This window comes from Aythya marila (genome assembly GCF_965140915.1).
Source record: "Aythya marila genome assembly, chromosome: 2".
NCBI lineage: Eukaryota > Metazoa > Chordata > Aves > Anseriformes > Anatidae > Aythya > Aythya marila.
In genome coordinates, this window is record NC_139043.1 from 80,172,022 (window position 1) to 80,194,291 (window position 22,270).

Below are 22,270 nucleotides of genomic sequence, written 5' to 3' on the forward strand. Positions count from 1 at the left end.
CTAAATTCACTTCTAAAAGTACATTGCACAAGGAAGAGCAAGAAGACAGACTGAACAACTAAGTACAATTCATACATTTTAGGACATTACTTTATTTTCGTACTCTTGCCTCTCCAGTGATCTATCCTAATCTACCCTACTTTAGTGGAGTTAACCATGTACCCACTTGCCTTCAAAACATCCCACAAAGGTCTGTGAACGTGTAATAAATGCACAAGATGCGCCTCCCATAAGTTTCATTAGTAAGGGTAGGGCTGCATCTCCATCAAAGGAATGATAATTACAACCTAAAGAAATCTTTCTTCATGGGCAAGTAGCAGTGAAAAAGAATGTATTCATTCATTTGTGCAAGGAGGGCTCTGTCCTCAAAAATCCAGTCAGGCTCAGTAGTCACACAGGGAAGGTATGGGATGCCTTTCTTCCTGTCTGCTCCTCCTTGGTTAGCACACCTCTAAAACTATCAATGTGTTTCTAGAGCTGTGTTGGTAATTTCGCCAACCAGTTTTACCAGCCCTCTCCTTTAACTCCCACACAGGAGAATTATCCAGCTTGCACCCAAATCTTGTATGTTAGCATGGAAGAAAGCTTGAGAGCTACTGCTACACCCACAGCTGTTTTCCACGAATCTGAAGAACACAATCAGCCTAATTGTTTCTTTGAAGATAGGCCATCCTTTTCCTGTGGCCTAATTTAGACTGAACATTAAAAGCCTATAAAGCTAAAAATGGAAAATCACTCATAGTTGAACTTGCAAAATGTAGAATCTATTTTTCATGAAACAATTTCAAATTTTATGTTTTCTCGTATAGACGGTTTCCTACCTCAAATGGAAAACACTACACTGATGACCTACTCCATTATGAAATCCCACACTTTTGACCTGTAGCAAGTAGGACACAACACAAGGTGAAAAAGGATGGCTTCAGATCTGATTCAAAGTGTCGCAAGGTCAAGTGAGAGTCTGCTGGGACTGGGATCGTGACTGCAAGAACTGCGGGCCTTCCGAGACAAAGGCGGTACATGACAGAAGAGCACAGAGGCAATAGCAGCAGGCCAATAAACATTAGCCTTTCTCTGAAAATCAGCAGCTGTTGGGTGTTATGATAAGCCGTTAAAATAATACTGTTTACTGCCAGTGAGTAAGCAGCTTCAGAGCTTGCTTAGGACAGGGAATATTATACTAGCAACACTAACGATTCTGAAACATGAAGCACCTTCAATTCAACAGAAGCTGAAGTTGATACGCTCAAAATCCCATTGGGCTCAGACCTTCGGGCCCAGGTTGTGTCCAGCTGGTGAGACGGCCTCCAAAGAAGGACCGGTGTGCAGGCAGCTATTAAAATGCCCCCAAACAAGAAGTCTTAATGGGTCCTCGCAAAACCCGGGAACTGTGCTATCCATTCTTCAGCACCATCTACTGGTACCGTACCTAGCATCAAACTATTTGCTTGCCTGCAGGCCATAGCCAGCTGTCTCTTGCCCATGCCAGTAAGAAAACCAGGTTCCTCACGAGGCCCAGGATCTCTTTGTCACTAACAGCAGCCTTTCCTTCATGGTGGATATGCCTCAATGATACTTCTGATGCCTACCAAACTCCTTTCCAAGCTGCTATGCCCACAGCTTAGACTTGAACCAGCTTGTATGGTACCAGGGGCCTATGTAAGGATGTTCCTGCTCAAGAAATGAAATGATGTGTTCCCACAATCAAGGTATTACTGACCATACCTGCAATTTTTGACCTATGTACACCCTCAGATCTGCCGAGCACAAGAGTGCTATTTGATGAGTGCTAGCTTTGCCCCTTTTCATGCCTCTACCACCTTTAGGGCTCTGTGGTGTCTCAGTGGCATCCCCACTTGACGACACTCCACTCATTCAAGAGGACAAGACACTAACCATAGCACAGCAGCTTCCCAAGGATGGACTGCACACACAAATAGGTGAGCTTAGCACAGGGACAATACAGAAGGTCCCAGCTGAGCCTCCTTGGAGCCGGAAAGGTGTTTGCTTCCCATCATGCAAGCTCTGGGTAGCACTCGCAAAACCAGCACCCAGCAAATACTGGAAATGCAGCTCGCAGCTGGTTAGGCTGCTTCTGGAAAGCAAAGGAGCTGAAGGACGTGTCCTCATTAATAGAAAGAGGCTTTCTGGGGCCACATGGACAGATCTGGAGACCGAAGCCAGTACAATGCCTGGCCTCCCATCCCAGCTTCTGCGTCTTCAGGGCCTATTGACTTCACTGTTTCAGATGAATGTTGGGAAAGTGTTGACAGGGGTTTCAAAGGGAAGTTTCGAGTCTAAACGCATTGTCGAGTCCAGGCCCTTGGCAGTTGCTTTGTTGCACAAGAGAAAGGGGGGAAAACACGAAGAAAGCAGCCCACTGCAGCCACTTTCCCAGGGCACAGGCGCAATCACACAGGCAGCTGAAGCCCAGCCCCGCACTGAGCACCAGGAGCTGCCGGCACCGCACCATGCTCACACACCAGCTCCTGCACACCACCCCCAAAAAATGTCAACACCACCAAAAGGGTCAGTGCCATTTCACTCATTTAAACCACGGTTGCGTGGGAGCTGTGCAGTGTTGCTGCCCGCCCAGGCTCTACCTGGTCCCACCCCTGCCAGCACCACGCAGCGCATCCAGCATGGAGCTACAGGCAATGACGGGATGCACTACTGGCAAGAAAAAACAGTGGCGAGGCCCAAATGGAATTTTTCACCCTGTTCTGGGAAGAAACAGCGCGGGCAATGACAAAAATAATCTTTTTTACCTTCTTGCATAAGAAAGCATCTTCGCAGATGCAGAATGATCTAAATTTACCAATGGGAGGAGGACCTGAATACAGATGATAACCACTGACGCTCTATTTAAATTTAATTTTTAAGTCTTGAATACAGAATTTAAATATACAATGCATACTGTAAGCAGAAATTAATTTCACCCTCTGCTACCCATGCTTTTTTTCCCATTTGGCTCAGCCGTTTAAAGGAAAAAAATTCCTCTTGAACTCTAATCACTTTTGAATGAATTATTAAAAAGCTTGACTTTACAAGCAGTTTTCCTTTTATATAAAACAGCACACAAATAAAAGAGGAAACTGATTAAACGGGGAACATGGCAGTATTCACTTGACAGCGTACTTTGTAAAAACGAATGGTGCATGTGTGGTGCATGTGCGCACATCTGCCTGGGTGAGGAGGGGTGGCTTTTTTCTGCAGTCTTCTCATTTACAATAACCGTGTGCTGTTCTGGCACTTTTAGCTTGAAAACATCAGGCTACTTATGATTTGAAGTCGGTTGCGTTTCTTTAAAGAGAGAAAATATTTTAGCTTGTATTTAAATTTATTTTTATAAACTTATTTTAAATTAACGGACTTTTCCTTGCATACTTGAAAGGCTTGCATTTCATCTCTAAAAAATCCTGATAACTCTGGAATACCTAACTTCTTTCTTCTTGTTGCAAACAGAGTCTCGATTATATTCATCATAAAAAGCAGGGGATGCTGCCAGCTCTCTTCTGAAAAGCCATGGGAATAAGACGTGTATGCTTTGCTACTTCATGTACTTGCGACTGACAAAAGACTTCTTTTGAAGTAAATTATAAGCACGTAGCACCTTGAAGTGATTAAAAAGGAGTAAAATACTCAAATATGCTTATTTTTTGTCCAAAACAATCTCTCTTGTAACAGCTAGGACGTAGTGGGAGTGGAAACAGTTTTCCCATAGCTCAACACATTAAAGCAAAACCTTTCTCAGGGTGGACGGGGACAGGCGGCTGCGAGCCTGAAACACCTGTGGGAGAAGAGGTGAGAGGGAGGAGGACATGAATTTGGCTGCTGTTGCACTGGGAAGGATGACGGGATTCCCCTTTCCCACAGCCTTGAGCAAAACCTGAGTCTGGCCACAGATTTTGTGCTCAGCTGAAGGCCATGCCCAGAGCAGAGCTCGACACGTTCCTGCGCTGCTCCTTGGGGTGCTTCTCACGCCTGCTGCCCCTCTGCCAAAGGCTTCACCCATCAACAAAAACTGAATCCATCAGGCAGCTCTTGAGCCTGGCAGATTTTTTTTTTCAGATCCTCTCTGTCCATTTCTGTGGACGGCATGCATATTCAATAACTTGGACGCTTGTCTACACTATGATACTATTAGCCTCCCACACGAATCTCATTTAAAATAATAATAATAATAATCAGGAACATGAACCTAATTAGGTTCATAATTAGCAACATGAAAGTAAGGCAGATTACTTTCAGAAAATTACAAATCCAAGCAAGAACATGACAACAAGATGATTTTGAATCAAAATATAACCAGAACAGTCTGAGCATAAGGAATGACTCCCCTGACATTAAGGGCACAAAACACCAAAGCTGACATTTTGGGTATGAATCGGACTGTGAATCTCTGGCTACCCAGAACCATACCAGTTACCCCTGGAAACTTCTCCTGCTCTTCAGAGGACCAGCACAAGCCCACGTATCACATGAAGACCAGCTCAGACTTCTTAGAGAGGAACCACAGTGATGCTGACGCCTTGCCCTGAAAGTCAGCACTGGGTGAGTGCTGCCCAGCACGCGCACTGGAGGGGACACGTTCCCAAGTGATTCACCGGATAGGAACCACGCAAATCATGCACCCTGTCGCTTGCTAACATCACAGAGGAGACAGCACGTATCCCCTCCAGAGTGTGATCCTGCAACCTCTAGTGACGCCGACATCCAAGGACTGTTTGCCAAGAGGCTGAATGCTGCGCTGGGCCCTTGGGTCGTACATCAAATGTTCACATGCACTGACAGATGTTTATGTTGGTCATCCTGATTTAGCTCCCATTACATCATTTACCAAGCTACCGATGTTATCATAAATGCTCAAACAAGCTGGCGAAGGAGACTCAAATACAAATTTGATTTCCTTGTGGTATGAGGGCATTACAGCCCAGACTGCACCTTGCTCTTAAATTAAACTGAATGACTGCACCGATTCTTTAATCCACTTGAATTCTGTATGGAAAAGAAGCTTTTTGTTTCAGAAGACTGACTTCATTCATCATTTGGCTATCACAAGATGAATGAAAGGTACTATACCATATGGGGGGGATCAGACTTTGAATCACAGACTACTGGTATAAAACTAAAAACTGTTTTGTACTTTAATTTAGGAGCTATTCGGGCTGCGATTTGCTTCAGCTACGTTAATTCCTAAACATCTATGGTTTAGCACTTCCAGTCACTTGTTTTGTGTCTGACTGGACTATTTTAACATACTGAAAATCAACTGAAAGTTGTGAGGGAGCAAAATTAATAAGCACAGGAAGTCCTCAACCTGTTGTGTGTGTGCATAACATGCTGGCCGCCTCACACAGAAGTACTGCCCTATTATCAAATGCAAGGGGTTAAATGTAAGCTCTGTGGCAGCCTCTCTGTTTGTTTGGTTGTCATAAGTGTGGGGAGGGAATAGGAAACACTTCACACATCTTGTTTTCCGCTTCTAATGTATTTCTGAGTTTTCTGCTGCAGTCTTTGCTTGGATGTGTAATCACTGTGGAATGGCTACTATACCCTTGCTACGCTGCATAATACTTTCCCTTCCTCCTTCTGTAGGATTCCTCATGAAAATAGGCACTTTGTGTTTTTGGCCCTAAGGACAGAACATAATGTACTGTCTCTAGGAAAAAAAAAAAAATCATTAAAACATTTTCCACTACTTAAAAAACAACAACACATGAAGTACTACTGTATTTCTTTCATGCACATGACCTCATAGATACATGTGTGCATCCACACACACACACACGAATGCATTCAATTTAGCTATTTATAGAGCTCTATAATTTTTCCTGGCTCGAGTTTGAGTGAGCTTCCCCTGATGGGGTTCGGTTCACACGGTTTCACGGCCCGTCATTTTGCTGCGAGTTCACATTCGTGGAACATCCCCTCCCGATCCCCGCCTCCTCCGACAATCCCGCTCTGCCGATTACACCGGCTGCTCGCTTTACTGAACTTATCAGGAAAAAACAGAGGGGTTTTTCTCTCCCAAGGAGCTGTGTGTGTTTTCTCGCTCTTTCTTACCATCTCCTAGCAGCAAAACTCACGGATACAGTCACAGCCTGTTTTGCTGATATAACCTTCGACACGCGTCAGGAGGGTCTCAGCAGAGTCATGTAAAGCCCTTCCAGGCATGCTGTCACTCCCTTGAGTAGGAGCTATGCAGATTTCAAGAACATTTGCGAGCCACTGAGCCTTGGTGGGCATCCACACTGCACTGAACTTTTTCTTGCTCCACTTTCAGTGAGATGAGCTCAGATACCTCAAGGCAGGGAAAACTTTTTCTCACCCTGGAGCTAGCCTGCCCTTTGGTCCCTCCACATTTCAGCAAACGGGCTTGCCCCAGGGTGAAGGATGCCCCTGAATGACCTAAGACAGTGGGGTCTGCTGGTACTTTGTCTCTTCCCAACCCCTTTCTGGCTCTCTGGGCTGGGGAGGGAAGGCTGAACTGGAGCGAAATCCAGCAACCTCTTACTGCAGGAGTGCCTGCTGAGAGCTAAGCACCAGCCTGCAAAACTCCCAGCTAGGCTCTACTCTCTTCTGGAAAGAAACCAGCCCCCAGCTGCACCAAGGTGGGATGCTGGAGGACACAAAACAACAACAGAGAAACAACCAAGTTGTCCCCCTTTCCACATGACAGGGCTCAGCACAGTTGGACCCGAGAGGTACAGCCTACACAAAGGACAGAGAGGCACAGCTCAGAGAGCAAAAAGCTATTAAAGCAAAAACCCATGAGGCAGATAACAGCTCATGCCAGACTTCTCAAAATTTAGGTGTTGATTGTTCAAAATTTATGTCTAGATTTTTCTTAAGAATGCAATTTCCTGGCACATGGTACAGCTCGCTGTAGACCTGCATGTCAGCACAGCAGGCATCCTGTTGCAGAGGTTATTATGGAACTATTGAATGTTTTCATGCCAAATTTGTCCAAATTAAACCAAGGGGAATGGAAATACTTTCCCTGGATAGGTGGTGGTTGTATTAGGTGGGTTTGTTTATAAGGAGAATAAAAGTTACAGCTAAATATAAAAGCAGATATATCATAATATTGTCTGAGAACTTGAATAACATGTCATTCAGCCTGCGTGCTGTGGAAAGAACATTAAGGTCAAGTCTAAAATAAGATCAGTGACTGTTTGACAATAGAAACATGTAGGAGGTAGAACAGGAGAATTTTCCACATTTTTTTAAATGACATTTTTTTGTAGAAGAATGTTCTTGCCTGTCTCGCTACGGGTCCGAGGCAAACCCCATCGAACTTGGTGCAAAACATGCTGCTGAATTCAGCATGTGTTTGATCACCCCCCTGACAAACCTGCATTAGTCATTTGTGCCAGGTGTTTACTTTTTGCATGAGGCTCAATTTGAAAATAAAAGGAGGCTCCTCTGTTGCATTTTTGTTTTTAGAGTTTCACTTTCCACTTCAGCCCTCTGATCCCGCTCCCCTGGAAGTCAATGACTTCAGTGAGGTTCCTGCTACGTTTTAAAGGTAAGGATGGTCGTGTTTGCAGTGCTGGGGATCCAGCAGAATTCCTGGCAAGGTCAAAAAAAAGGAGAGAAAATAAAAAGAAGAAGAAGAAGGGAAAAAAAAGACCCACACCAATACTTTAAGTACTTTATAAAATCAAGTGTTCCTTTTTCACTTTATTCATCCACCAAAACTTGGGGTGAAGATATGTCTCCATGGACCTGCCAGAGTGAAAGCACCAGCAGATGCCAGGTCCCTGGGCTGCAGCAGGGCAGCTCCAGAGACTAATCCAAGGCCAGCGGCTGAGGCCAATGCCCATTGCCACCATGTCACGCCTCGGGACACTCCCAGGTCTGGGGCACAAGAAGGGGACACTGCCAAAATTAGTATCACGCCAAGGGCTGGCACGCGATGGCTTTGACCCTTAACTATTCCGCTGGGAACACGGCATTGTTCTGGCCCTATTAAGAATAATTTGCATCTTGTCTAATGGCCCTGGGAGGAAAAAATAAAAGTAAAAAGGGTGGCAGGCCTTGAGGGAGGAGGAGAGGAAATGGGAGTGCTGCCATGTTCTTCTGAGAACTGGCAAAATAAGAAGGCTGACTTTCTTACGGAGCCAGAGGTAAAACCAGTCATTGCAAAATTATTTAATGTCTAACGAATCACCCACCCTTCATTGCCACAACGCAGGGTTTTCAAAACCTCTCAGCTGTACAGAAGAGCTTTTGTCCAACCGACCTGGCAGGGACCTTGACCACAGGAAGCTTATTCCAGAGAGACCCCGAGCCTCTCCTGAGGCACTGGTGGGGCCGACACCTCGTGATAAGGAGTTGCTCTGAAAACAGGGAGAGAGAAAAGGGACCTCTGCCCACCGCGTTTCTCCACCACCCTTGGAGCCCTGCTTCTAAACAGCAGAAAAACAGCATCACGTCGCCCTGGTTTCTGACATTTCTAGCTGAGAGGTGTTTCGTTAGGGATCAAAATGTCCTCAAAAACAAACAAGCTCGCTGTCCATCCCTTGCGAGGAAGCAGGTAGTTTATTCCAGCTGTCAGTGACAGCAAACCAGCTCCGCTCCCACTGTCAGTTTTAGCTCTAGGCCAGTTATTAAAATTAAACAGTTTCATTTGTGGGAATGATGTATTTGTGTCTGCAGGAGGGAGAGAAGGGAGCAGAGAGGGGAAAAAGCGAGCAAGCTTTCTAAAACAAACCCTAAGCCCATTTACACAGCGCTACGTCGTGCCAACGCTGCGTCTTCGCTCAGCCCATTAAGCTGTCACAACAGCCCCAGCCTGCAGAATGCGTTACCATGCCCCAAAACATCCTTCTCCCTGGGTTGGAAAAATAAATAATAATTAAAACCAACAAACACAGGAAAACAAGTTTTTTATTTCTTGCAAAATAAATACACTATTTCCTAGGGAAACAACCACCCTTAGCAGATGGGAAGAAAAGTACAGAGAGATGCCTCAAAAAGCTTCCCCACCCCTTGTGCCACCCAGACCAGAGAGCCCTGCTCCTCATCAGCTCATCCCTGGCTTTGAGAAACACTTTACTGGCTGAGCAGGGCCAGGCAAACCTGAGGAAGCCTTTCTGTAGTTTTCCACCGCTGCACAGACGTGCCCGAGCACCCACCACAGCCAAGCCTTTGTATGGCACTTCGTGGAGCTGTGCTGGGGCTCTGCCTGTGTGCTGCTTGCTAGATGATGCCGGACACTGCTGTGTCCTGGGGGAAGCTCTGCTGCACTGGAAAAAAAAAAGCTATCAACTGCAATCGGGCCAGGATGCCACGCATCCAGTCCAGAGCCAGGCAGGTGATTTTTCTCCTGCAGCCTTTTTTGCAGACAGCCGTGAGCTACCGCAGAAGCCTGAGTGAACTCCATGCTGGGTCATTTATTTGCGGCCTGATTGCCACCTGACATTTCAAATGAGGGATTTTATTTCCTCCCTTCTCGGTGTGCCCTGCTGCCGCATTCCAGCGCGGGAAGGAGGAAAGCATTTCCCTCTGCAGGCTTCAGAGCAGCGGCGCTATTTATTGCCGCGCATTAGTGGCTCTGGGCAAGGAAGAAGGGAACGGGCCAAGCAAGAACTTGAAAATAATACGCGCATTAGGCCTCCTTCTGGGTTATAGTCAGGACCTTTCGCATCAATCAGCAGACGGGGGATTAGATATTTAGACAGCATAATTTAGTGTGATTTGCCAGATGACTTCAGTCAAGGGTCTTTGGATGCGTCTAACTGAACTTAAATTCGCAGACACTTGGAGCACAACGTAGCGTTTACTTTTATTATGAACGAGGGAGCTTTTTACTTCAGTTTTTTTCAGTGCCATTTCTTACTTGAGCTGTGCATACATCCTTGATTAAGAAAATCTAACCGATAGGTAACACCCATCATCTTATTTTGCTAATTGAAATGCCCACTCATTTACTACTGCATATGAACTCTCCTTTGAATCGTTTTTAATTCTTTTTTACTAGTAAAAAAAAAAAAAAAGACAGAAATAGGGTCCCCCTCCTACATTTCATATTACACTCTCTGAATATATCATGAGTTTTCTTCAGAAGCAAGTTCTTCCCTTTAAAGACAAAGTTGACAGAAGTTACTCCCTCCTGAAGACACAACACAGGACTTTCTGGGACCGCAGGAGGAGGCGTTTCGTTGGCCTCCAGTCCAAGGACCTGTCCTGACTTTCCACTGAGTCACCCAAGTCTCTGCAGAGCAAGCAGTTGGAATTCTGTCTCATAAGCCTCAATGCAGAAAGATAGCTTAAGCTAATGTTTACCTCATGGTCAAGCCCAAAGGTTTGATTACTAGACACTTTTAAAAAAAATATTTTTGTTTTAAAATTGCTTTTTCTGCCTATATCTGAATGGAAGCAAAGGAATAAGCATGCACAAAGACACTTTGCATCTGTGCACATAACATAGCTTATTATTCCTTACCCTGAGGCGCCACATCAGCTGTTACATGCGCATTTTGTGGGAATGGAAAAGGAAGGAAAATCTCTCCCATTACACAAATGCCTGATGAACTGTGCTGATAGATAAAGGAAAAAAATAAAGTTGCAAGTTGCCATTCCTCATGCTGTTCGCCCTTTTCCCAAATAGAAACTACAAATCAACAGCTGAAACAAATCTTTCTAACGTTTGCTTCGCAAGTATTGCTAAACACATCCAAACAGCATATTGAAAATAGTTTAAGTCTAACTTCAATTTATTTTTTTTCTTCTTTCTTCTACCTCACCTCTTTTTGTTCAATACTGTATCTTGGTATCATGGGGGTCAACACAGTTCCCAGACCTGTAATGATGCATAGCTAGCAAGATTACCCATCTCATAGGGGGCTGACTGAAAAAGAGAGCTGTTAATGATCTGCCCCAAATCATGTAAGGGTATTCAGTGCTAGCGCCAAGGAGAGGCAGTTGAGTTTTGACTCTCAGCTGCCTTCTGTAACAACTACGTGACAGCCTCTGAATCACTATGTGGGGAAAACAGGGCCTTTTCATTTTGATTGTAGCTGGCACATATACTTAAATGACTCACTGAAGTACCCTGAAGCCCACCACCAAGCTGGCTTCGCAGACAGCAAAATGGAAACATCCTCTTTCTTCCTCCGGTAAAATAAAATAGCAATAAAATGATACATGCACTGAAAGATGTTGACTTTTTTTTTTTTTTCCTTTTAACTGACTCTAAATGTGAGAATTGCATAACAGATCCTCAGTTACTCTGTGCGGGAGTAAATTCAGTGGTGTGGGGACTCTTAAAAAATAGAAAACTATGAAATAACATGCCCCAGAGAAAGGTCTGCCCACAGCACTTAGTGTTCTAATTTCAGCAGCTAACATTAAATATATCCTCTGTTTCATCAAGGTGTATGATTGCCCTTCAAAGCAGTTTTATTTGAACATAAGTACAGATGTTCTCCTTACCCTTATAAATACCTAAACCTTCCCTGAACCCAGCTTAGTACTTCCTCCCAGAGCTCTTCCATGGAAACAGCTACAAAAGGTTAATCGTGCGTTGCAGAAAAGACTATTTTTTTTTCTATTAGTTGAAAACCTGTGGCTTTTTCATTTGATCTTATTTTTCTTGCCGCATATACAAAGTAAACACAACTACAATTGTCCAATTAAGTGCCTCTTCCTGTTCCTATTGAAGTCAATGGCAACACTTTCTAAAATCAGATTTGTTTTCTTACTCATTAGCTGTAAGATCCAGAAACCTGCAAGGAACTTTCCAGTGAGGGGAATTTAGCAAAGTCTACCAATATGCAATCATTATGACAGCAAACCAGAATTAGTATAAAATAACACAAAATAAATTCCAGACTTTTAGATGTGTTTGGAAAAGTTATTTGGTTTCATAGTCTTTCGTGAGCCAAAAAAAAAAAAAGAAAAAGAAAAAAGAAAAAAAAAAAAAAGGAAAAATAAAAGCCATCAGATTGTTAATGAAACTGAAAGCCAGAGTAAAATAAAAATCCCTCAAATCTGTCATCGGCATTCATGTTTGCCAAGAAGGCCTGGATGCTATCCGGCTGCGGAAGAGAAGATTTATGGCACCGCACACCTTCATCCATCCTATTATTATACATGAAATGGAAAATAGAGCAGGCCAGAACTGCCCTCAGAAATAATCAGTATTTTGCCGCCACGGAGGAACACGCGTTATCATCATTGCTAAATGACCAGGTACAAGCCCACTGGTAAATGCATTAAAACAAAACCCAGAAGAGCAGGGCCATGGAGGTGATGAGCCTCGTGAGGAAGGGGAGGTGGGCAGGGTCTGGCCCCACACAGTTTGGTGGGAGATCATTAGCAGCCATCCCGGAGGGTGCTGCGGGATGCTTTTGTGGGTATTGCTTGGGTGGCCTTGCCTAGGACCACGTGCCAGGCTCTGCTTTCCATCACGGGGCACGACTTGCCCACCCCATGGGGACACAGCGCTGGGGGAGATGGGGTGAGCAAGGCTGCGGCTTTGCATCGCCGCACAAGCAGCGCTTACGGGAAGGGAGGGTGAGGAAAGCTTGGGACCACCAGCTGCAGATGGGGCAGAACAACGGAATGGGCAAACAGCCAAAAAAAAAAGAAAAAAAAAAAAGAAAAAAAAGCAGCCAAATGAAAATGCATGTGAGGGGAGTGGGGAGCTCGTCCTGGTTGCTCGTGATCAGGCAGGCAGCTGTGCTTTCATCAGCGCAGTCACGTGCTTCACCTTCACCTGGGTTACTAAAAAGGACAAAAACGCAATAGTCAAAAGGCTGGAATATCTCCACCCTTGGAGATCTTCAGAAAGCATCTGGATGTGGTCCTGGGCGGACCCTGCCCTGGGTGGCCCTGCCTGAGCATGGGGTTGGACCAGATGGCCTCACGCAGTCCCTTCACACTTCAACCATTCTGTCACAAACTCATTTTATGGTCAGATTTGTTACTTAACCCCATCTATCACGCTGTGTGTTGGTTACAACTGCCCTACTGCCAAAGCTGCCAACCCACGCCGTGGCCACCTGTGCCCCACGCCAGGAGCTGCAGCGGTGGCAAGAGCAGCAGGGTCCTGTGCAGTGTGGCCAGGTGGCACTGAGACCTGCAGGCCAGCCTGGCCTGGTGGCTGTGAAGCCACAGGGAGAATAAGGACACAGAAAGGCTGGCTCACCTGCATGCCAAAAACCAAACCAGAGGTTTCAAAGCGACACTCAAGCATCGCTCCTGTCTCCCCACCCACTTTTCTCCACCATCACAGGCCCAACAGACCTTAGAGCAGTATGCAAGGATGAACCACAGGGCTTAATTTTGTTTGAGACGTGATATACAGCCCCTGTGCTGCATTAAGGAGCCCAGGCCTTGGTACCTGGCCCCTGAGAAAAAGCTCCTGCTCCACACACAGGCTCACACATCACTGCTCCAGTCTCGGGACTCTGCCCACTCCTAATTTGAAGTGACGTACGGGCAAAACGAAGCCACTTATTTTTCAGCAGAGCAGCAGCTCGAGGGGGCCTGCACTGACGCAGACACAGAGCTGCCTTCTTTCTCAATACTGAAAGTGAAGCAGAACTTTTTAATAGGATTGCTGTTTGAACTTCACGGTTCTTTGCAAGATCAAGGCAAATGACATCACCTCCATAACCAAGACCAGTGGTTCTGAAATTTTAAAGGTCACGGTTAATACATGTATTAAAAAAAAAAAAGAAAAAAGAAAGAAAAGAAAAAGACTTCTGAGAAAATATGCAACCTAACATTGTTGCAGGTTACGCGGAAAGCTGTCACATTTGAAAGGGACTGGGGAGTGAGAGTTGTTTTCTTTCTCTCCTCGTTCTTCCCTCCCTGCTGCCACACAACTTCCCCGCAGAATGAATTTCTCTCTCTTCGGCAACAGCAAAAAGAAAAATATTTTGATAATATTTTGCGAATTCGATTATAAACCCACAAAGCCACAAAAACTGGCAAAAGGACCTAGAAGGTGCAACACTTGAAACTGCCAATTCATTTATTTCACTCGGTGGATTTCAGATCGCTTCCTTTCGACAGTCAAACAGTGACTTGGGGTTAGCCCCACAGGGGATTCAGCCGTGGCAAGGCCGCCTCTCACTGACAAAACCCGCGGCGCCTGCGCTGCTGCGGGGGCACCTGACTGCCAGCATGGCCCTGCCATGCACAGGACAAGTCGACACGCAGGAAAAGTGTAGGCAGTTTTGGGAAGGGACACAGTGTCAGTCCTCATACACAGGCAGGCCCCTGCATCCCACTGGCATCCATAAGGGATAGTGCCGTCCTGCTATACGCATCCACCAAACCTTGTTGGAACGATTGGTCTGTGGATTGCCACAGGGCGATTTCTCTCTCTGTGCTTCCTTCTCCAGGTGTGCCACCAACCCAAGCAGAATAGAGGGGGAAAAAAATTAAAAAAATAAAAATAAAAGAAAGGAGGAAGCTCAGTGATCGGTGCAGTCAACCCAGGAAATGGGAAACCTGGGGTCTAGCTGCTGGTCCAAGAAGCATCAACACGTTTGGCTTTAGATAGTCACCTCAGAAAGCATGTCAGAGAGTAGGAATTGGACACTCGGATTCCTCCTCCTCCACCAAATGAAATCTCACCACTGCAGAAAGAGGAGCCCCGTTGACAAAATAGAGGACACCTCGGCAAAACCAGCTGCCATCCAGCAAACAAAGCCTCCTGAGATGTCGGAAGCACAGTAGCAGAATCCCTCAGGCTGGAGACAGACTCCTAGTAAAACCTCAGGAGCAGACTTTAACCATGAACCTGCTAGGCCAAGCAGGGGCTTATCCATGGCTACATTTGCAAGTGATAATGGTGTGCAAGTGACGATAGCCAGGCCCTGGGACATAGTGGGCCTTGGGAACAGCGTTCCCGTGCAAGGCAGGGCTGCTCCCAAATGGCTCGGGTGAGGACTTGAAGGAACCTGGGAACTTCTGCCTCCAAGGTGGCTGGTGGCTGAGGCCCACCTCAGGTGCTTAAAGCCTTCTCTGTATCTGCCCTCAACTGTGGGACAGAATAAAGAACCGCAATACCAGAACAGCATTGGACCAAAGTGTACAGCTATCACATCCCTGGTTCAACCACCAATGTTATCATTTAAAATGATGTTTTCTAAATTTTCAACACAATGAGGCTTCTCTCACCTGGGCCTCTTTACATTGACATCAAAGATCTATCTGTCTACATGTACATGACGGCACCTGCATCTCCTTCCGTAGTTCTTATGTTCTTGTGTTAAGTCTTGTTTTTTCTTGGAAAGCTCATGAGAGAAGCCCTGTGTAGGACTACAAGACCCCAAAGTGGAGCACAGCTAACAGACCTACACACCTGATGTTGAGTGCCCCAAGGGGGAACCTGTAAAACCTGTAGCTGCAAGACAAACGCAGTTATTGCCCGTATTACACCAGCTGCACCACATTTCATATTCCCTACATCAAAGTTTAAAGCCGTAACGCGTGCTAGTCCACTGCAAAGCCAGCCTTTCTGCCACTAAAACATCAGGCACTAGAAAATAAAATGAAGTCATACAGGTGCCAATCAGAAAGCATGCATTACACTAAGAATCACAGAATTGTCGAGGTGAGCTGGTCCTCCTCTTATTTCTTTTGTCACACAGTAAAGATGTTATCAGGCCAAAGTACAATATTGCGGTATCCTGACCTATGTGAAAATCTTTGAAAGCTGCATTTACTTGCCACCAGAACCACAAGCTAATACTAGAGCCTTCGAACAGGCAGTATCCATCTGTTGCTTTCTCTAAGTTTTGAGCAAAATATGCTTCATATTGCTATGCTGTTAATTCACATCCTTCTGAAAACACAAGGCCAACATGTTGCCAGAACAGATTCAGAATAGGAAGGTTAATAACGAAGACACTTCAGCCTCGCTTCAGACCTGGGTGTAAGCCCCAGGCCCATACAATAGCCTAAAAGCGCACACGCGCTGTCCAGCGTGCTTGCTGCGTAACACACACTCATGACTAACTGCAACGCTCTCTTCCTAAACCATGTCCTGATGCTGCACGGCCTCTCATTAGCCCACAAATCCCCAGCATGCCAGGAAGCTAGACATGAAGCGGGAGATGGGGCTACAAAAGCAGGCACCAGGGAGCCTGGGTGATACGGAGATGTTGCATAAGGTTACACTGAGGTCCTCCAAAGCACGGTCACCTACAAGGTGATCAGCTGCTTAGGAAGAGCCACTGACAACACTGTCATGAGCTCTGCATGCAGGGCATGGTACAAGTGCCAAGCTGAAGACTGAGTGCTTCACAGAGTTGTGTTAAAGCATGCTTTTCCACTGATGTGTCCTGAAAATTAGGAGGGAAAAAAAAAAAAAAAAGGATCCAGAGATCCACTGCCCCATGTCACCCTTGATTTCTTCTGGCTGAAGAGAGGATCCCAAGAGCTGCACTTGAAACTTCATTTAGTCTTTTAACTCCTTGTAACAAGCTAGAAGGTTCTGCCTGTGCTTAATACTAACCAAATGACTCAGAGGTACCAACCATCAGGCAAAAGCCACCGTGGCGTAGTACTTTGCACATCTTCCATACGCATGTTGCAAATAACACGCAGCAGTACGTGGCATCACACGTACCCAGCATCAGGAGCTTTTGCTTATAGGAAACCTCAATAAACAGCTAAATGGCTGTTGATAAGAAGCATCTTTGCCTTTTAAAGGCATTTAGTGATTCTAGTTTAAGTTACGTCCATTTCTAACCATCGAGAAAGCGCTGCAGCTTTCACCTTATCTGGCCAATCATTCCTGGTAACACCTGCCCGTTCACATTCTCATTTTTATTCATTATTTACGTTTCTCCTCATACACTACGCCCACAGGACAACGCATCTCCAGCGTGCTTACAGATCTGATCCAAAGCTCGCTGGAGTCAACAGGATGACTTCACTGGCTCTGCAGCAAGCTGTGGGCCCCAGCTCCACAAACGGGCTTCCAGCCTGAAGTGGGACTTACGCACAAGTTAGGCATCCCAGCCCAGAAGAGCAAGCTGGAAATCCCTAACCCTTTCGCTGCTCATGTTTTAACCAGGGAAGCTCTCCGACAGCCTGAACTCTTTACTGATTTTTTTTTTTTTTCCATCTTCCCCCCCAATTCCACCTCAGCATCTGCTTTGGGAGAAAAACAACAGCAGCAACCCCCGGGCAGTGATCTGTGACACAGGGGATCAGAGCACAGGTCTCCCTCTTCCCAAGCGTGGTCCCAACCACTAGGTGCTGGAATCACTTCCTATACATACGTGCACATGTTTACACACACACGTACACACCCACACACGCCTGCCTGTGTATATACAGACAGACAGACAGACACGCACGTGCGCGCACACATTTTTTGCTCCCCCTCCTGGCCCCACGAGCCGTGAGTTTTTTCTTTCTGGGTGGAAGCTCCAGGTCCCGCCTGGAGCGCGGCTTGCAGCCAGGGACCTGCAGCACCCTCTGGGAGATTTCGGCTGAGAAGAAGGCCCCGAAGTCTTCCTCCCTTCGCTGGGGCAGCATGCTCATGTCCTCCATATCCCCAGACACTCGTGCCCTCGGCTCAGGTGGGCTTGGCAGAGGGAAGGCAATGCGTTCACGTTTTAATAGACGGTCAACGTGGGCGGCATGCCACCGAGCGTAACGCTAAGCCAGCGAGGGACCAAACGCTGAAAATTTAACGCTTTGCAAACGCCGGGCTTACAAACTGGGAAACACATGCTGTATTTTCCATTCCTTCACACACACCTCCCCCAAAGGCATGCCATGCAACCAAGTCCTCTCGCTGCCTGTGTTTCACGGGAGACCGAGCCTGGAATTACCGATCTCCTGGCCAGCACACCTCCATTTCCAGGTGACTGATGCTCGCTCTCAGCCCGTATATAAAGTTTCTTCTTTGGTACAGCTGTTGCCTGGTCTCACCCCAACACATGAATTTCGCAAGCTTTGTGTACATTCAGCAGGTTTGGTTTGCGGGAGAGTGGCTGGGACCACATTTTGTCACAGCATGTCAATTAATACCGGAAAAAGGAAAGAAATACCCTTCCACTTCCAAATGCGGTTATTTATTTTGGAAAGAGAGAGAGAAAAAGGGAGGGTGCTTGATTGACTACGAGCGTAAAACCTGTCCATTTTCCACAAGTGGAAATCTTCCCTTTCTGGATGATGCTAAAACCAACCTCAGCCAGAGGTGCCTTCTACCCCGGAAACGTATCCGCATTTGACTTCACAACAAACGCTAAATTTTCCGGAACAATCCCACGGACCTGTCTCCCGGCACCTTTGTTTCGTGGTGAGACAAAGACAGACTTTTCACCCCAGAAACATCCTCTGCCACGGAGCCCTGTTCCAGCTGCCGCCGTGGCACCAGCAGTCACCTGCCCATTTGGTTGCCTCTAGCACCGCGCCCCCACACACGCCGTGCCCGGTGCATCACCCCAATGTGCAGGGATGTCCACATGGTCCCCACATCCAGGACCTGCCACTCCCCGTGCCCATCCCCAGCCTCTGCAATCCCTTCCCATGCTGTGTTGGAACAAGCCTTGGCCAGGGCTGATGCCACCGGTGGGTGAAGGGGATGGGAAAGCAGAGCCCTCTGATGGAGAGGGCGCCTTGCTTGGCCTTTCAGCACCTGAGGAGGGAGCTGCAGCTGCTCCCCCCCACTTAAAAACCAACATTGTTTCACTGCAGCCCCACCACGAGGTGACACCCGACAGCAGAGGAGCCAGCAGAAGGCCCACACCGGTGCAAAGATGCAGCAGGCAAACCTCACATCCCGAGGTGAGCACCGAGGTGAGCACAAGTGGACACCCGTGAGCCCCAGAGCCACCCCAGCCACGGGTCATCGGAGCAGGAAAGCAAAGCACGGGGCACGTACCCAGCCTCCGTTGTCCTGGATCCAGTTGTGCAGGTGCCGGTTCAGGTACTCGGTCATCCAGGCGGCGATGCTGTCCACCAGGGGAGACATCTCCCGGTTGACGCTCTCCACGCACATGACGCCGCCGAACTCGAAGAAGGCCACGATCCGGCCCCAGTTCACCCCGTCTCGGAAGAGCTCCTCCACCACGGCCACGAAGCGGCCTCTGGCCGTGAAGGGCGTCAGGTGCAGCTGGCCGGACATCTGGGCGAAGTCCCGCTGGTAGCGACGGGAGAACTCGTCCCCGGCCTGGCGCAGGGCGAGGTGGACCACGGGGGGCGCGGGGCGCAGCCCCTCGCCCGGGGGCGCCTCGCTAGCAGCAGCCGAGCCGGGGGGCTCGGGGTGCGGGGACAGCAGCCCGGCGGGGCGGTGGCGGGAGGGAGTCCCAGCAGCAGCAACCGCAGCAGCAGCAGGAGCGAGAGGCGTAGGCGCGGGCGCCCTGTCCTCGCCGGCAGCCCAGTCGTATCCCCTCTGCGAGAGTTTATAGTGGATGTACTTCAGCACTATCTCCCGGTTATCGTAGCCTCTTCTCCCGGGATGAGCCATGATTTCCGAGAGGGAGCAGCAAGAGGAAGGGAGAGAGGAAGAAGAGGGGCAGGATGAACCCAAAAAAGTAAAGCAGCCAATGATAATAAATTTAATAACACCAAAAAATTATAATCCAGTTACGGTAGCGGGCACGGTTTCATTCATGGTGACGTGGGGGAGTTCCCAGGGTCTCGGAGGTACGGTTGTCTTCTCAGTGTTGCCTCCTCGCTTTGAGATGCACGGTATAAATACGGGCTAAAAAAACACGCTGTAAATACTCTACTTCCAGACGCACATTTATTACTTATTATAAACCTGCTTTAGCAAACACTTCCTCCTCGGTGCGGAGACACATTTTCAAAAATCTCACACTTATTCAGAACCAGGTGCATTTTCCCCTCGGTGCCGAGCTACCGGGGACAGGGAGGAGCGGGCGAACGCACACCGCCAGGGCTGCAACTCAACGCGACCTGCAAGGCAGCCTTGGGCGAGTGCTAATCCGACGCCCTGCAAGCTAGAAACCTCGACACCGCTCTTTTTAAGTGACACCAACTAAATTTCCTCTGTAAAGTACTTACTTGGGACTATAAATATGTTCCTCTGTCAAGTTTCCTCTAAAAAAAACACCGGCAACGACACGACCCAAACATCGCCAAGTCTTCAGAAACGTTAAAGCTCCGGCCGCTCTGATGCTTCAAGTCCCCGAGGGGGTGGGAAAGGGGCAAAAAAAAACAAAAACAAAAACAAAAACAAAAAACAAGCTCCCTACGATTTCCAATGTTTTTTCCCAGACTCCCGTTTAAGAGGCATCTCCGGAGATCTGTCAAAGCTCAGCAAATCCCGCCTCGGAGCCCGGGGAGGCGAACAGCTCCGGAGAGACGGCAAATCCTGGAGAGCAGCTGAAGCACATCTGAAGGCAGGCTGTGGCCGAAGCGCTCCGTTTTTTCCCTCCAGTGCGCCGTAGGGGCATATGCATTTACATAGTTTCATTCAGACACCGATCGCAGGAGCCCGGCGCTTCCACACACATAAAAAAAAAAAAAATAATAAAAATATGTATTAAAAAAAAAAATAGAAAAGGAAAGAAATCAATTCTTTTTCACCAGCAGGAGCGTCGGGCGGTTTTGCTTTTTTAAAAAAGGAGGCGAGCGGCTGGCGAGCGTGGCCCCCGGCAGAAATAATGCCATTTCCCCAGCCGCTTTTGTACCCGAGGAGGAAGGAGAAGGCGACGAGGGGCGAGGACGGGCCGCCACCACCTCCACCTCCACCACCACCACCACCACCGCCGCCGATGGGCACCGCTGGGCACCGCTGCCCGGCCGCGCAACCTCGGCGCAAGCTCGGCGCAAGCTCGGCGCAAGGCTCCGGGCGGCTCCTCCGGGCTCCCCGCGCTGCTGCTGCTGCCGGCGGCGGCTCCGGGAGGCTCCGGGAGGCTGAGGGGGGGGTAAAGGAGGGGGGTGAAGGGGGAGCGGAGCGCAGCGGGGGCGGGGAGAGGCGGGGAGGAGCGGAGCCCCGTTGGGGAGTGGGGGGGGGGTGGCGGTGGAAGGGGGGAGGCTCCGGCCGCCGTGGGTTGCTAGAGCTCCGCCTCACGGTTCATTCAAGAAAAGGGGGAAAGGTGGGAGGGGAAAAAAAAATAGGAAAAGGGAAAAAGGGTGAAAAGGAAAAAAAAAAAAAGGGAAAGGGGGAGAGGGCGAGCAGCCCCGCGCCGCCCGGGCCCGCCCTCCATCGCGGCGGGCGCGGGGCTGGGGCCGGCGGCGGGGCGGCGGCGGGGCGGGGCGGTGGCCTCCTCCTCCTCCTCTTCCTCCTCCTTCTCCTCCTCCTCTTCTTCCTCCTCCTCCTCCTCCTCCTCCCCCGAGGAAGCGGGCGGCGGGGGCCGGCAGCGCCGCGGGTGGCTCCGCGCCGCCCCCCCGAGGTCGCTGCGGCTGCACGGATTTGTTTCCAAAGAAGAAATTAAAATAATAAAAAATTAATTAAAAATACAAAAATTATACAAAATATACAAAATAGAAAAGCTAAGGGTGGTGAGGAATAAACCGAGGCGCCCCCTTCCGTAAAAGCCCCCGGGGGCTGTCCCCGCTGCAGCCCCGGCGCGCACCTGCTGCCGCTGCCCGTGGGTAAGGGGAATTTTAGGGCTTTTTGCAGGAGGGGGCGCCCCGTGCCCCCCTAAACCCGGCCCGGGGGGCTTCGGGGGGACAGGAGGGCAAGGGGCCGAAGGGCAGGGACGAGCGGTGCCGGGCCGGGAGGTGGGGAGAAATCCCAGGGGAAAGGGGGGCGAGGAGCTGCTCAGCGCCTCCCTCTGCTGAGGAGGGAGATGCGCCAGAAGCCCGATTGAATCACCCTGCCTGGTTTTGTCTATAAGCCCACCCGGGGGTGATGGGGATGACGATCCCGTGCATGAACCCCCCCAGGAAAAAAAACAAAAACACATGAATTAAGCCTGGACCGGGCGTTTGCTCCGACGGGGGGTCCCTAGGGCAGGGATGCTGCCCCTTCACCCCCCTTTTCCCTCCGGTCTCCACTCCGAGAGCTGCCCGGCAGCAGGACAAAGCTCTTGGGGAGGGGGCTGCCGACGAGAAGCCCCCCACCCGCAGCAGGGACACCCCCTTTCGCTTCGGGGAGCCCCCCTGCATCCCCGAGCCGGCACCCTGCGGCACAGCCCCGGCGGGGTGCTGTTGCCACCCAGCGGCCGCCGCTGGCCCCCCAGCAGTATTTTTTTTTCCTCCCTCCTGCCGGGAGAGGAAAGGAAGAGTCCCCTGTGTCCCCTGGGTCCCCTCCCGGCGTGGCCAGGTGCCTGGATGCTGGGCGGCAGCCCCCCGAAGGGAAGGCTTTGGGGAT

General features: G+C 48.8%; 1 protein-coding gene across 1 annotated transcript in view; it reads right to left on the reverse strand.

Annotated features, from left to right (window-relative positions):
* BCL2 (BCL2 apoptosis regulator) overlaps nt 1-21,142 on the reverse strand; it is an 88,143-nt gene extending 67,001 nt beyond the window's left edge. The window contains exon 1 of the mRNA XM_082752597.1: nt 18,869-21,142. Within this exon, the coding sequence (XP_082608723.1) occupies nt 18,869-19,453 (585 nt within the window). The 5' untranslated portion in view covers nt 19,454-21,142. The remainder of the gene's footprint in view (nt 1-18,868) is intronic.
* Nucleotides 21,143-22,270: the final 1,128 nt, after the last annotated feature.